The sequence below is a fragment of the Clarias gariepinus genome, chromosome 15 (genome assembly GCF_024256425.1).
Source record: "Clarias gariepinus isolate MV-2021 ecotype Netherlands chromosome 15, CGAR_prim_01v2, whole genome shotgun sequence".
In the NCBI taxonomy this organism is placed as follows: Eukaryota; Metazoa; Chordata; class Actinopteri; order Siluriformes; family Clariidae; genus Clarias; species Clarias gariepinus.
Window position 1 is genome coordinate 30,978,018 of NC_071114.1, and position 14,599 is coordinate 30,992,616.

The 14,599-nt window shown below is 40.5% G+C and overlaps 1 protein-coding gene across 1 annotated transcript; it reads right to left on the reverse strand.

The window, feature by feature from the left end:
- Positions 1 to 1,289: 1,289 nt before the first annotated feature.
- Positions 1,290 to 12,252, reverse strand: gnao1b (guanine nucleotide binding protein (G protein), alpha activating activity polypeptide O, b). The gene is made up of 8 exons (XM_053512990.1): positions 11,873 to 12,252; positions 11,690 to 11,732; positions 8,188 to 8,329; positions 7,342 to 7,502; positions 5,884 to 6,012; positions 3,677 to 3,806; positions 3,342 to 3,495; positions 1,290 to 3,220 (listed from the first exon to the last, which is right to left on the reverse strand). The coding sequence occupies exons 1-8, from the start codon at positions 11,988 to 11,990 to the stop codon at positions 3,033 to 3,035; spliced, it is 1,065 nt and encodes a 354-aa protein (XP_053368965.1). The 5' UTR covers positions 11,991 to 12,252; the 3' UTR covers positions 1,290 to 3,032.
- Between the last annotated feature and the right edge of the window lie 2,347 nt (positions 12,253 to 14,599).

Consider the following 14,599-nt stretch of genomic DNA (forward strand, 5'->3'; position numbering starts at 1 on the left):
GGATTTAGTCCAAACCAGTTGTTTTATTTCATTAAATTTAATTAAAAGGATATTAGGAATAGAAATAATAAAACAAACCAAAATGCACATATACACTCACCTAAAGGATTATTAGGAACCATGTCCATCCCTTTATGACCACCATGTACCCATCCTCTGATGGCTACTTCCAGCAGGATAATGCACCATGTCACAAAGCTCGAATCATTTCAAATTGGTTTCTTGAACATGACAATGAGTTCACTGTACTAAAATGGCCCCCACAGTCACCAGATCTCAACCCAATAGAGCATCTTTGGGATGTGGTGGAACGGGAGCTTCGTGCCCTGGATGTGCATCCAACAAATCTCCATCAACTGCAAGATGCTCTCATATCAATATGGGCCAACATTTCTAAAGAGTGCTTTCAGCACCTTGTTGAATAAATTCCATGTATTAAGGCAGTTCTGAAGGCGAAAGGGGGTCAAACACCATATTAGTGTGGTGTTCCTAATAATCCTTTAGGTGAGTGTAGATGAAATCAAATAAAACTAATTATTCAGTTCAGCTAAAAGAAACAGCAGTGTATAAATAAATAGAGGATATTCCGGCCTGTCTATGCAGAGCCGTGAGCTACAAACACACACCTCAGCCAAACACACACCTCAGCTGATGATAAAAATAGTGCTCACTTATTATTATCATTATTATTTTTAAAAAAGAATTTATTGACATAGAAGTGAATCAAAATAACTTCCTTACCCTGATTTCTCGTTTTTCTCTCTGAGCATTTTACTGGACAATTTTTTGCAGTTTAGCTTACACACACACACACACACACACACACACCATTTTACAGAGAAATTGCTAAATCAGATTTACAATGAGGGCTAATAATCTAGAACGGGGCAAAATACCAACCTGTATCCATTAAAAAAAAGTAGATAAAAAGTACATAGATATTTAATGTAGCGTTTAAATTTTTTGCATCATACTAACAGTCAGTAATAACACACTGTAGAAATCCAGCACTGAAGACATTTCAGCCCATTGTGTGTGTTTACTGCGTACCTGGTCACATGCCGTGGTGAGACAGGGGTCAGGCCCGGGGACTCGCTCCACTCCTGTCACTCTGGTGCAATTATTTCATTATTATGAGATGTGAAGACACAGCAGACAGATGATACACATGTCGTAGTAAGGCTACGTGCATTAACACTAAGAAATGCCGTTATTCTCTCATCTGAAGAATTCTCTCAGAAATAAACTGACATTAAAACGGAGAGAAAATAACAAGAGAAACTATAAAATGGTTTCAAACTGTGTTTTTATTGTAAACGTTTCATCAGGTGACAGAATGAAACCAGCAGTACAGTGATGTAGGAACAGAGCGAGCTTTTAGGATTTATAAATAAAACAAAACATAATTCTAAAAAAAAAGAGGAGGGGAAAGAAATGAGGGTTCAGAAAAAAAGGGAGAGAGAAAGGTTTAATCTCTCTCCATCTCTCTCTCTCTCTCACACACACACAGATAAAGAAGATGAGTTTAGTAGTTTGTTTAGTTATTATTTTCTCTAAATATTACTATGATTTTTTTTCTATCTGCTACATTTTTTCCTATTAATGGTGATATACACTGATTAGCCATAACATTAAAACCACCTAGGGTTTGGGTTCCCTTTGTGCCACAGGGGCGTGGCTCTGCAGGGTCTCTGGGGGGTGCTGTTGTGTCTGGCAACGGTGCGTTAGAAACAGATCCTTTGGGTTCTGCGTGTTGCGGGACAGGGCCTCTGCGGATCAGACTTGTTTGTCCGGGCTCTTTGCCTGCCGGGTCCCGTGTGCAGGTCGCTGCGGTGCACCGGATGTTCTGGTGCCTTTCTATCACGGCCAGCATTGACCTTTCTGTGCCATTGGACCAGACGGACGGGTCTTTGGCCCCCGCAGGTGCCCCAACATGTCACCTAGGCTATAGCCGGTGATGGGTGTGGTTCAGCTCACCCGGTGGTGTTAATGTTACGGCGGATCGGTGTACAGATCTGTCAGTGCCCTGAACTACTTCGATGTGTTTATAGAGATCGAACACGTACATGCAGGAGATACAAAATCTGTACACACAAGCCTTCATATTTTATACACAACTCAATAAATAAAATAATTTACAAAGAAATGATAACGTTTCACATAAAGCTTCGCTTAACGAGAATTGTGTTCTGCATTAATATCACTTATCTCCTGGTGTTGTTCAGTTCTGGATTCGGATTGGTCAGAAAGGGAACGTGTTGCTTCGAAGGTGACGGGAGTGATGATGTCATGATGCTGAATGTTGAGAACGTCCTGAACGCTGATGTCCAGGTGGAAATGTTTACTCTCACATGATGTTTACTCGCACTGAATTTTGGTACACGCCTTCATTAATGTGGGTGTTCAGGTTATTAGGTTTATTACTTAAAGAAAAGAAAAAACATTGAATATTTAACGAGTGTTAATTGGTTCGTTCCTGGTGTAGACATCAGGGCTTGATTATGCTAATTTATTCATTACACCATGTCGGCTAGGAGAACCTTGATGTGAAGCGTTATTTCAAATTCATCTGAACTACTTGTGCTTTTAGAGTGTTTATCGCTCCACGCTGTCACCCGGACGCTCGTTCATGTCTCATGACTTTTGGCCTGAGAGCTGCCTTGTTTAGGAATTTGCATTACGAATCAAACGATGTCTAACATCTCATGTAAAGATATTCATTAGTTACAAAATAAAAAAGGAGATACTCATCTCTCTTGAGAATCCTGAGGATTTGTGAAAACTTGCATTTAAGCTCGTTTCACATGTTTTTTTTTTCCCAGTTTGTTACAAAATTTCCAAATTTAGCTGTACACGAATTATTACACACACACACACACACACACACACACCAGTTCCCATTTAAACTCAGGATGATAAAAAAAAAAACAGAACGAGATAATGTTGGTCGATGGGGGCGGAGCTTCAGTTCAGTCGCTCATTACCATGATGACGAGAGACGGTGGTGTTGATGACAGCAGGCCGAGCGCGGCTCAGTACAGGCCGCAGCCACGTAGGTTGTTGGCGATGATGATGTCAGTGACGGCGTCGAACACCACCTGAATGTTTCCCGTGTCGGTGGCGCAGGTCAGGTGGCAGTAAATCTCTTTATTAGGGGAACGGTTTTTACTCTCGAACTGAACCTGAATATACGCAGACGCTTCTTCGAACGTGTTCGGACCTGCGAGAGAAACCGTACCGCTGAACACTGGGCCACATGAGGAGTAGGAGGCAGGAATAGACTGAGAAATTATTAATATGCTTTTACACAAACAAATACACACGTACACTAACACACACACCTGTATACTCTGGGAAAGCAATCGTCAGCGGAGATTTTTTGATCTTCTCCCCGAACAGATCCTTCTTGTTGAGGAAGAGGATGATGGAAGTATCGACGAAGAACTTGTTATTACAGATGGAGTCGAAGAGCATGAGGGACTCGTGTATGCGGTTCTGCAGGAAGGACAAAGCACGCGTTGAGAAACTTCAACACACTTGTACTAGTTCATTATTGAATTGTGTGTCACTAATTGGTGTCACTGTTAAATGGTATGTGGAAGGAGTCTCCAGTGTTAATGCTTTGAGGGAGATTATCATCTTCGTGTTCTGTCTGTGTGTGTGTGCAGTTCTTTACCGTTGTCTCGTCTTCATGTAACATTTGGTCGTAGCCGCTCATTGCTACACAGAAGATTATCGCCGTCACGCCTTCAAAGCAGTGGATCCATTTTTTCCTCTCTGATCTCTGACCTCCAACATCAAAAAGCCTGGAGGAAGCAGCAAAAAAAATGATTAGAACTAAAGGAGAAAAACAAGGTACAACACATTTCATACGGGATATCACGCCCTCTCATGTTCTGGCTGCATCCATCAAAGTCAGGAACAAGAACCCCAATAGCTACTCTAGTGCATCATGGACGCCGCGTAGAGGACAGGAGGAGGCACAGAGGAGGGCCGGCGTGGGAATAACGGCTCCTAGTTCATGAGGCTCAAGCACTTTGAATTGTCTCGACCACATTCAGGTATGTGAAGATTTTTATGCAGCTTTGTTTTACTTGAAGCTTTGTTTGTGATGTGGGCGAAGCTTTACTTCAGGCCCACTGTTGTGGAGGTACGCGGAAGGTTGCTGTTTCACCGGATGATAAACTGGACCAATTGAATTGAATAGATGCCTCTGTGCCACGACCGTGTTCGCCATCCCCCTGCAGTGGGAGAGAGAGCAGCACAACAGAACATGCGCATGATGCAGTCTGTCGCGGTCCTGACCTCATTGAGCAGCGCACATAACCAGCCTCTCCAGCATGCCAAGCTAGGCCAAACACATCACCTGATAAGTCTGAAGCACAGTAACAGTTCAGCGCGTGGGCGGTGCCAGCTTGAGCGTGGTAAATTTTCTCAAGCTCGGCAGAAAAAATCAGCTTGGATGTGTTTGGATGGAAGGACAGTGGGCCCAGATACCCAATGGTTATGTGAGGGAGGCAGATAAGACTCCAAGGATTGGGGCTGGTTAACTGGCACCGCTTTTTCAGCTCCATCCAACTACAAATACGGTCAATAACCGAGGATCGTGGCGCGGGTACACAGCGGTTTGCCCCATGGGGTTTGCCCCTAAGTTAGCTCAATGATCAAGTTGGGAAACATGGGCAAAGAGTTTCTAACTGTTGTTAGTTCAGGATATAGAAAAAAACCTAAGAACCTTGATGACTTCTGAGCCAGCTTCTGCTAAAGACAGGCAGTGCTTATCCAGACCGAGCACGTCATTGTCTTGGAAAGCAGGCAGTCCAATAATTCATTCAGTCTGCCCAGCTACGAGCAGGGACTGACTTCGAGAATGACCGTGCCGACAAAACGCGTATGTCTCAGGCTCAGCTAGCGCTCTCCTAGCGTGGAGAATTCCCAGGCAGACTCAACAACTGACGCTGCTGTAGCTTATACCAACAAGAACACTGTTTTAATTGATTTTGAGCCAAGTCCTAATGCGTGAAGACATAGCAATAATTTATCAGGCGCTAGCCAACGCTATAGAATAAAATTTTCCCAAGTATAGGCAGAGCTGCTTCTGCGTCCCCACACATTAGCCTTTGTTTGCGGTGTGAAAAAATCTTTTCAGCCAGGACACAAGAGGGTGTGATATACAATACGACACGTGTTGGACCAAGTGGAGCGACTGAAAGGAAACACACACACACACACACATACACATCACTTAGGTTGTATTTCATTTTTTTTTCAGTGAGTCAAATCATCTGACTTAGTTCATTCATAAGAGTCGACTCTTCCTGTTATCATTCTGATTTTTTAATCTCACACGCTTTAGGCAATATGGGAACACCAATTAGCCTAATCTGCATGTTTTTGGACTATGGGAGGAAACCGGAGTACCCGGAGGAAACCCACCATGCACGGGGAGAACATGCAAACTCCATACACACAGACAGGGAATCAAACCCAGGACCTGAAGGTGCAAGGCCATCGCACTGGCACAAGTTTCTGTAATTTCTGTTTGCTTTCTGAAATCAAAAAGATTTATTTCTATTTATCTTTACATAAAGAATCAGTTCAGGGATTTGACTCATGATCATGATCTCTTGTTAAAGAGATTTATTTAAAATAAATCTGAATAAAAAATAAAGGAATTGAATTGAGTTGAAATTAAGATTTATATTTTCCAAATTTGGAAGAAAATGTTTTTTTTTTTTTTTTAAAGAAACCTAGAAAAAAAAGTAGCTGAGGACATATGAGTAGAGTTTGAGCTACAGCACCCCCTACAGGCTGAGCAGGGTATGAAGAACATCCCTTTTTCTGAGAATATCAGTGTAGGTTCTAAATTTAAAAGAAAATGACCTGAAGTTGAGGTTCTTGAAGCAAAAGTGTGTTTCCACGATCCCGGTGGTTTTAACCCTCGACCTCAGGATGTCCTGCTCAGTGGGCATGTAATCAGCTGCCCCGATTCGGTCCAAACTGTCCAGGTAACTACAGGACAAACAGAATTATTTACTGCAGAAACCCACTCAGGGTCGTATTCACAGGTCGATGACACACACACACACTTCCTGAGTAACGTGTAACTTGGAACTTACACATAAAGGGGCGGAGTCTGTTTTAAACAGAGGCATGTCTCAGTTATGCTCGATTCTGAGCTTTAATGCAGGTCACCTGCTTGAGTGAGGAGGGAGGCAGTGTTGAGTCTAGCTCAAGCTACTGACCATTTGATGTAACCATAATATATCACATTAAAATTTGTTTTAGATGTAAATACACTCACACACTATTTGAGGTGTGTGATTTGAATGATCTTAATTAATGAGCTTAGAAAATTCACTTAAGCAGCTGTGACCTCTACTCGTGTAGTCATTAGTGTAACTTCTGGACTTAAAAGTGCGATAGACTTGTTTATTCTAATTATATCTTTGCAGAAATGTAGGCCAGGATACACACAACACACCGAGCTGTGACCTTGGCTTGTTGTTGAGAAATCGCATTTCTGGTCCAAATGCTTGTTGCATTTTATAAGCACTATACAGTTATGCACCGCCTAACACCTGAGATACACACCAAGAAACTGGAGATCACGTTATTTAGATGTGACCACATTACAGTACAGTACAGTACACACTCATCAAAGCTATATGTGAAGGTGCAATGTAGCTGTACTGACTCGTGAGAGTATACACACACACATACACACTCATCAGTGCATTAATCTATGTGTCTAGTTATGTATGGGTTAAGAGATTACTACTGCACAATACTGTATACAGTACTTGTAGAAAAAGAGAGGAAGAGTGGGAAAGGACGAAGGCTTGGGAGACAGGGAGAACTTTAATCGAGCTACAGACTCACGTTTAATCACCTACTGATGCCACTGATGTGGCTCACTGTGATTAAACAGAAGGATAATTCTAAAACACTTAAAAGGCATACTTTTACAAGAAAGCGACGCCCTCGCTAATGAATGCAGAACTGGAAACTGTTGTGTTCACTACACCCGGTTACATCTGCTGTGTCTGATTTCCTGATCAGGTTTTATGAACTTTATGGAAAGCTTAAGGAGACATGCATGATGTAAACACAGGTTTCTGTACTCTCCAGGCCACTGCAGACCCTGGGGGTGCGGCTTTGTTAATATGGGTACCGTACCTAAAGCACTCTCAAGTCCAGAGTTTCTTCTACTTAAGAAGGGACGTGTACTTGTTCTAATATCTTGTTTAAATGCTTTAATCTAATTACATGTGATCATTACAGTCTAAGTGTTACTCATATTCAGGTTATAACATCCGGGTGTGTGTGTGTGTGCCTTACTATTGAGCCGAGTCATTGAGCTGATATTCCCGTGATCGATTGAAGCAGGCCTGGACTCCTCCATCTTTCCATAAACGCTTCATGGCCGCCAGAACTTCAGGTGTGTACGGCTCTGTGTCCTCCATACGGTTAATGATGTCATAGACTAACTTCCCGTCAGACTAAAGAAAAACACACATCACAGGGACGGTTATTTAGCTGTTACAGATTTACTAAACAAAAAATATTAAAACTATGATGTATAAAGAGAATGAAGAAGTGGATATAGATTAATAGCTATTATGTTGTGTAAATGTTCAGTAGAATATCATGGAGTACTTAAAAATACATTAAAACAGGTTTAAGGAGTTGTCTTGCATTAAAATAATCCCAATAATCTATCAGCATACAGTAAATATTATATATTAGGATAGAGTTATATAAACACAGGAAGTGATTGTCACAGTATTTGTTGATCCTGAAGGTAAACTGATGTTGTTGTGACATTAATCACAGGTCATTACAGGAGCAAATATTTTTCCATCCACTAGATGTCGCTGTAGACCCGCTGCAATGTCTGTTAATAGGTTAAGCTAATTAGTGCCCAAAGGAAGACTTGTATTCACACTCTTTATTTATATGGAACATTAGATATTAAAACAGTGTTTGATTATTAGTTGAGAGACGATGAGATTAATACATGTTTAATAAAACAGCATTAGAGAGAGAGAAAGAGAGAGGAAGACTGAGGAAAACCTTTCTATGTTCCCATAGATGGATAAATACATGATGTTGCTCTGTAATTAGAATATTATTGAGGCTGAGGTTCAGGTGTGTGTGTGTGTGTGTGTGTGTGTGCGTGCTTACAGCCCTGCCATTGTCTTCATACTCGATCATGAGGGTCTCCATCGCCTTTAAAATGGAGAAGAGACTCTGAATGGTGTTGCTGTAGACGATGGGTTTAAACTGCTTTACGTCGTCTCCACTGAAACCATCTTCATGGATAATCCTAATACAAAACATAAAACGTATTATACAACCATAATTCTCTCTCTCTCTCTCACACACACACGTATTTCTCTGAGGTTATCTTGATAAATCATAATGAACTGGTAAACCACTAAATATTTAAACAAAAAGTAAGCTACTCTATCCAGGGTTAAAGGTTACAGCACATTACTAGTCAGATCAAAATATCAAAAGAAATTGATTTTAATATTGCTTTAGCTAATTAAAAAATAATACAAATAATATATAAATATATACATTTATAAAAAAAAAATAATAATAAATATATACATTTATAAAAAAAAAAAATAATAAATATATACATTTATAAAAAAAAAAATAATAATAAATATATACATTTATAAAAATACAAATAATATATAAATATATACATTTATAAAAAAATATATATATAATAATAAAACACAAAATGAAGATTGTAGCGTCTGTGTGAGGTACGTAGCATATTTAATCCCACCTTTACAAATTGTTTTATACTTTACTTATTGTTTTATATTTATGTTTTATATTTCATTATACATTCTTCAAATATTTTCTATATTGTGTATTTTTGTCATACAGTTATTTATTTATTTATTTATTTATTTTTAACTTTAGTTTTTATATTTTATTTTATTCTTTTCTAGTTTTATTTACCCAATATTTTAATTCTCATATTAGTCTTTATCTTAGGTCATGAGCAGTTGCCTAAGCATTTCACTGCATATCGTACTGTGTATGACTGTGTATGTGACAAATAAAATTTGAATTTGAATTTAAATTTGAATTTGTTTTGACTTATTATGTATAAATTTTTATTATGTCTGTGTTCAGTCGATTTTTACAGGTCTGAAGGACAATCTAACAGAGCACTCGCCTGCTGGGCTTACAAAGAGAGAACAATGCATGCTGCTAAATGCTAAATGAATAGTGCGATATTTCTGTATTTATTATTTATTATTGTCCTTAAACAGAATTTCACAGTGTTTTTAGTGCAAACTAACAGGCAAAACCAAAATGGTTCAGTGTGAGATATTGTTCCCTCAAACTATCAGATGGTGGCGCTGGACTTCATGCGCTTAAGTTCGAGATCATAATCGAGTGCAATTCAGACACGCCCTCTTTTTTAGACAAACCCCGCCCCAGACGTATGTTATGAACAGTCAGGAGTAATTTCTGTTTCCACGGACTCCAGTGTTCTACTACGGATGGGAAGAACAGCCTGTGATAATCTGTTCAAATACTTGATCTGATTCTTTTACAGTAGTTTGAATAAACATAATCTTTCTGCGTGTGTTTGCGCTACATGGAGAGAACATTAGGCGATGTGACAAGTCTCTGTAAGGGAAATGAAGCGTTCTGTAAAAATATAAAAGGCTTTGAGGATTATAATCCTGATAAAAACACTGCAAGAGCAGGACGCGTTTCTGATCGCTGCTTAATTAAAAAGAACAGAACATCAAAAACACTAATATTGTTGTTCTTTTACTGGATAAATTGAATTGTCTTAAATTGGGTTGCCAGATAACACCAATAAATCCTGCCTAGACAGTGCAAAGAATCTGGCCGACTCCTACTAAAGCTCAATAATACGTGCTTACAATTTATTTCACCAACATTGGTCAAATATTTAAATCCTGCCCAGGACACGTGTATTTCAGGCCAAGAAAGTAAAAATGGGCAGAAAACTGACCGATCTGGACTGTGTGTGAACGCAGTGAGTGTGTGTGACTGATAAACAGAAGCTGTAGTCCTGGTGAATGCAATAATGAAGCGAGGATGTTTTGGAAATCATTTGTCTTTTTTTTTTTTTATTTCAGTTCCATAAACTCAAAACTTCAATCTGCTGTGTTGTGATACAGTTCCCATTTTGGGCCTGTAACGCTGTGAATTTGGTGCAAGAGTGATTTTCACGTGGTGCGTTTGTAGATTATCAGGTTCACACACATTCGCACCAACTCAGGGATCAGGCTGTAAAATCTATCCATTAAGATTATTAACACAAACTCACACAGTCAGTCTCTGACAGAGGAATTAATGCATCTGTGGACGGCTTCACACACAAACATGCATGCACATGTACACACACACACACGCCCAGTCCGTCTCAGGGGGCAGTAAAGGACGTGTAGGATGTATAGCAGGTGTAACAGCAGGACTGTAATAACACAGTAATGATCTTATTCACAGCGTGAGCTTGAACAGAAATATATTTCAAGGTATTTCCATACACTTTCATATCATGTGGGAAATTTTAGCTGTGTTTCCTCTCTAAAGAGATACTAACGTCTGTTACGGGAAGAGAGTCTTTCAGTTCTGGACCTTGCTTTCATTCTCTAAAACTTCCTGTTTCTATTTAAACTTGAAATTAAAAGTGTTTGGTGTAAAGATTATTGGAACACACTCTCAGGGTTTTTTTTTAATAGGTGCACTTAGATAAATTATCAGCAGGTATGACTTTCGCAAAACAGTGTTTCACACAGAAGAACATTAAAGAATCAGAAAGATCGGGATATTACACTGTGCACTTAAAAAAAAGTTCTTTAAACATTTTTGTTGATAATTACGAGTTGTTTTTTCTTTTAGCTTAATTAGTTATAATCTATACTAAAAGGGAACCACTGTGAACAAGTTCTTAATCGTTTACAGAATAATTATATGTAAATATGTAAATATATCTAGCATTATAGCCTTGTTCACTCATACAGAAGAGTACTAAACAGCACCTGATCTCGTCACCGGGGAGGTGTCCTCGAGGGAACACGTCTGATACCGTTCGCCTTTCACCTCGAAATGTGAATCCAGTCCACCGATTTAAGCCGCAGAATTAGACCCTAATAGTACTATTTATGGTAAAACTACAATTTAGTACCCTTAGTGCTACACTTCAATGGTTCCTTAAAAGATAACACGTTCTATAAAAATATTTTCTTTAGTTCCTGAAGGTTCTAAAGTTCATTTCAGCCGAGGAAAACCTGAAGAACCTGTAATGTCTCTAAATGTTGTACACTGCCAGAAATAAAGGTACCACTACACCCACCCACACCCACACCCACACCTTTCAAACACCAATCCACTGATAAGCAGGGTTACTATTCAGTATCCTTTTTAAATAAAAGGAGCAAATTTTAAATAATAAAAATTATTTTCTAAAAGGAGCAGGTTATAGTGAGAAATCAGAGAAAATATTACGCATAAGTAAGAAATACATTTTTGAAAAATCTATTTATGATCTCCAGGTTTTGACACCGGTGCCCGGGCTAACCCTGTCCAGCTGCCGAACCCACAGAACCCAGAACCCAGACAGAATCTGAACCACAAAGTTGCAGAATCACAACAGATGGAATAAAAGCAGACTCACTTCATCTGTTTGACTATAGTGCTCTTCCCAGACTCTCCTCCACCTGCAAACACACACACACACACACACACACACACACTAATGCATTTACAGCCAATCCGGTAATAAACAGTGTAGTAGTACTCCGGTAAACACACACACCCTGACATGTCTGTTGTGTGTGTGTGTGTGTGTTTCTCTCACCGAGCAGCAGCAGCTTCACGACCTTCGCCTCGTTCACTCCGTCCTCCTTCAGGTTCTTCTCGATGGCTTTGCTCCGGTCCAGCGCCTCGCGCTCCTCCACGCTTAACGAGCAGCCCATGGCGAGCGCGAGCGAGTCAGCCGGTCCGAGATTCCCGTCCGCTCGCGCGCCTTCCCGCTTTCAGATTAATAATAAAAATAATACAAATGCGCGGGTCCTTAAAGCATCCACACGAGAGAGAGAGAGAGAGAGAGAGAGAGACGTCGGTCCGACCCGAAGCGGCGGATTATTTCTGTTTGTTTTCCCTCCCTAACGGTGAGAGTGCGGCGCGCGCTCGCTCTCCTCCTCTCTCTCTCATGCTGCCGCCGCCGCCGCTGCGCGAGAGGCAAACCCTCCTCTGCTGTGACGTCAGAGTCGGCGCGGGCCTCTACTCCGCGCGCTCGCTGGTGCGAGGGGAACCACGTGCGCAGACGTTATCTCCTGACGCATTTAAATCGGAGTAACGGTTTAAAATAATAATAATAATAAAAAAAAATCTAATCAAATAGGAACAAATGTGTCGCTTGAGTGTTGTGACGTCACATGTACACCCACGAGCACAGAACCGACTTCCTCTTAACACCCATTACCACTGTCAACCGGAAATGAATGAAAAGAAAAACCCCAGGAGGTAGTTATTGGGTAAGGAAGGATACGTTTATTTCACATGGACGGTCAGAGGTGATGCTGTAACCAGTGATGTCCCACTACACAACTACAACGGTCTCCTGGGAAGAGCTGCAAAGTGCGATCAACATGCTGCGGCATAAGAGGAATAAAACGCGGAATAAAATGCTTAATGATGCGAAGTTACAGGAAAAAAAAATCTAAGTTATAAACACACTAGTGCAGGACATTTATTGCTGTGAACCTGCGATCCGGTTTCATCCTGAACCTCAGAAATAACGACAAAAATTCTATTCCAATGACAAAAACAAACTAAGAGCAAAGCCATAACTTTGGGTTCAACACTGTTGGAGTGAGTTCTCCACCCATTAGGGGGTATCCAGGGACATGAAACAACCCCCTCATTCTCACACAGCAGCCTGGGTTGGGAGGGAGCAGGGGTCTAATACAGTGGTCTTACGTTGCTCTGACAATTGAATAATTGAATATGATACAATAATTGGACTGGGGTAGACTGCTGAGTGGTTAAGGCATTGGACTACAGTTCAGGTGTCCCAGGTTCAAATCCCACAACTGCCAAGTTGTCCCCGTTGGGCCCTTGAGCACGAGGCCTTAATCCTCAACTGCTCGCATGTATAATGAAATACCAACATAAGTCACTCTGGATAAGGGTGTCTGCCAAATGCCTAAATGTAAATATTTGGGAAGTACTAGACAGGTTTGATTATTGGGGGCTTACTTATTACCCATGAACTACACCAATGCTTGAAAATCCCCCTGTGATCGTGTCACCGGTTCATTAGTTGTTCTTCCTTGGAGCACTTTTGTAAGTTCTGACACCTGCAGACAGGGAACATCCCACAGGATCAGCTGTTACGGAGACGTTCTGACGCAGTCGTCTAGACGTCACATTCTGGTCCTTGTCAGTCACTCAAATCCTTGCGCTTGCCCATTTTTCTTGCTACCAGCACATCAACTTCAAGACCTAACTTAAAGATACTTGCTGCCTAATATATCCCAAAATACCTTTTGATTGGTGCCATCAATAATAATAATAATAAAAACACACAGCCCAATCATGAATCTGTGGACATTGTGGTGATTTCAGGTGAATAAATATGGCAGAAACTGTTAATATCACCGGCCTGAATTACAACAGGATGCCTCTAGAGTCTTTCAAGTTAGATAATCTACAGGAGCTACAATAAAACACAGACACACAAATCATTCTGACGGATTACTTTCCAGAGATAAGTGCTGTATCAGATGTACGAACCGCTTAACGTGCTTTTATCGTTATTACCAGTGACCTCGCTGATGCTCCATGACATCACAAACATCAGGAGATCTTTAGACAATCAAACACATCATGAGCGCTGTGTGTGTGTGTTAGCCAAGAAAGTGTGTGTCAAATTACAGCACAGACGCGTTCCTTAATTCTAATCACCGCTCTGCTCTTAAATAGCAGTGTGTCAGTATTTAAACCTTTCCAACACAAACACACACCAAGTTCCCATATGTAAAATGAATGTGCTCTCTATCTCTCTAACATTTAATACTTTAATGGAAGCTCGGTGTAATGCTTTAATGCAGAAAAGCCTTATACATGTCACTAAGCGGATCGCCTCCTGTTACAGCTACTCACTCCTCATAAATCACATCAGGACGTAATGCACAGAGCGACTGAACACACACCTACACACAATAAACAACACAAAATACACACAAACACACACCAGAAGTCGATTCCAGAGAAACGTTTGATTTATAAAGAGATCAGATTGTTGTTTAGTCTGAGTGCGCACTGGCACAGATAGGAATAAGAAAAACCCCTTTATACTGATAATAGTATTATAGTTTAGGTTTTTAATAAAGTAAAGCGTAAAACATAAGCGGAGTCATGAGCTGCTCGACCCCTGGGCCTCTGAAACACGTCTTCATGCTGATCTGAGATCTGTAGAGAATAACGACGTTCTCATTCTCTACCTGGGCCAGGAGTTGCTCTTAAAGCTGCTAAAGGAAAGTCAGTAAAGTGTTGATCAGGTATTAATAACTAAACCACA

Coding starts and splice junctions, on each gene's coding strand:
- gnao1b (XM_053512990.1), bottom strand. CDS start 11,990: ATGGGCTGCTCGTTAAGCGTGGAGGAGCGCGAGGCGCTGGACCGGAGC. Junction 8,330..11,689: donor ACTATAGTCAAACAGATGAA/GTGAGTCTGCTT, acceptor GTTTTGTATTAG/GATTATCCATGAAGATGGTT. Junction 7,503..8,187: donor ATGAAGACAATGGCAGGGCT/GTAAGCACGCAC, acceptor GTTTTTCTTTAG/TCTGACGGGAAGTTAGTCTA.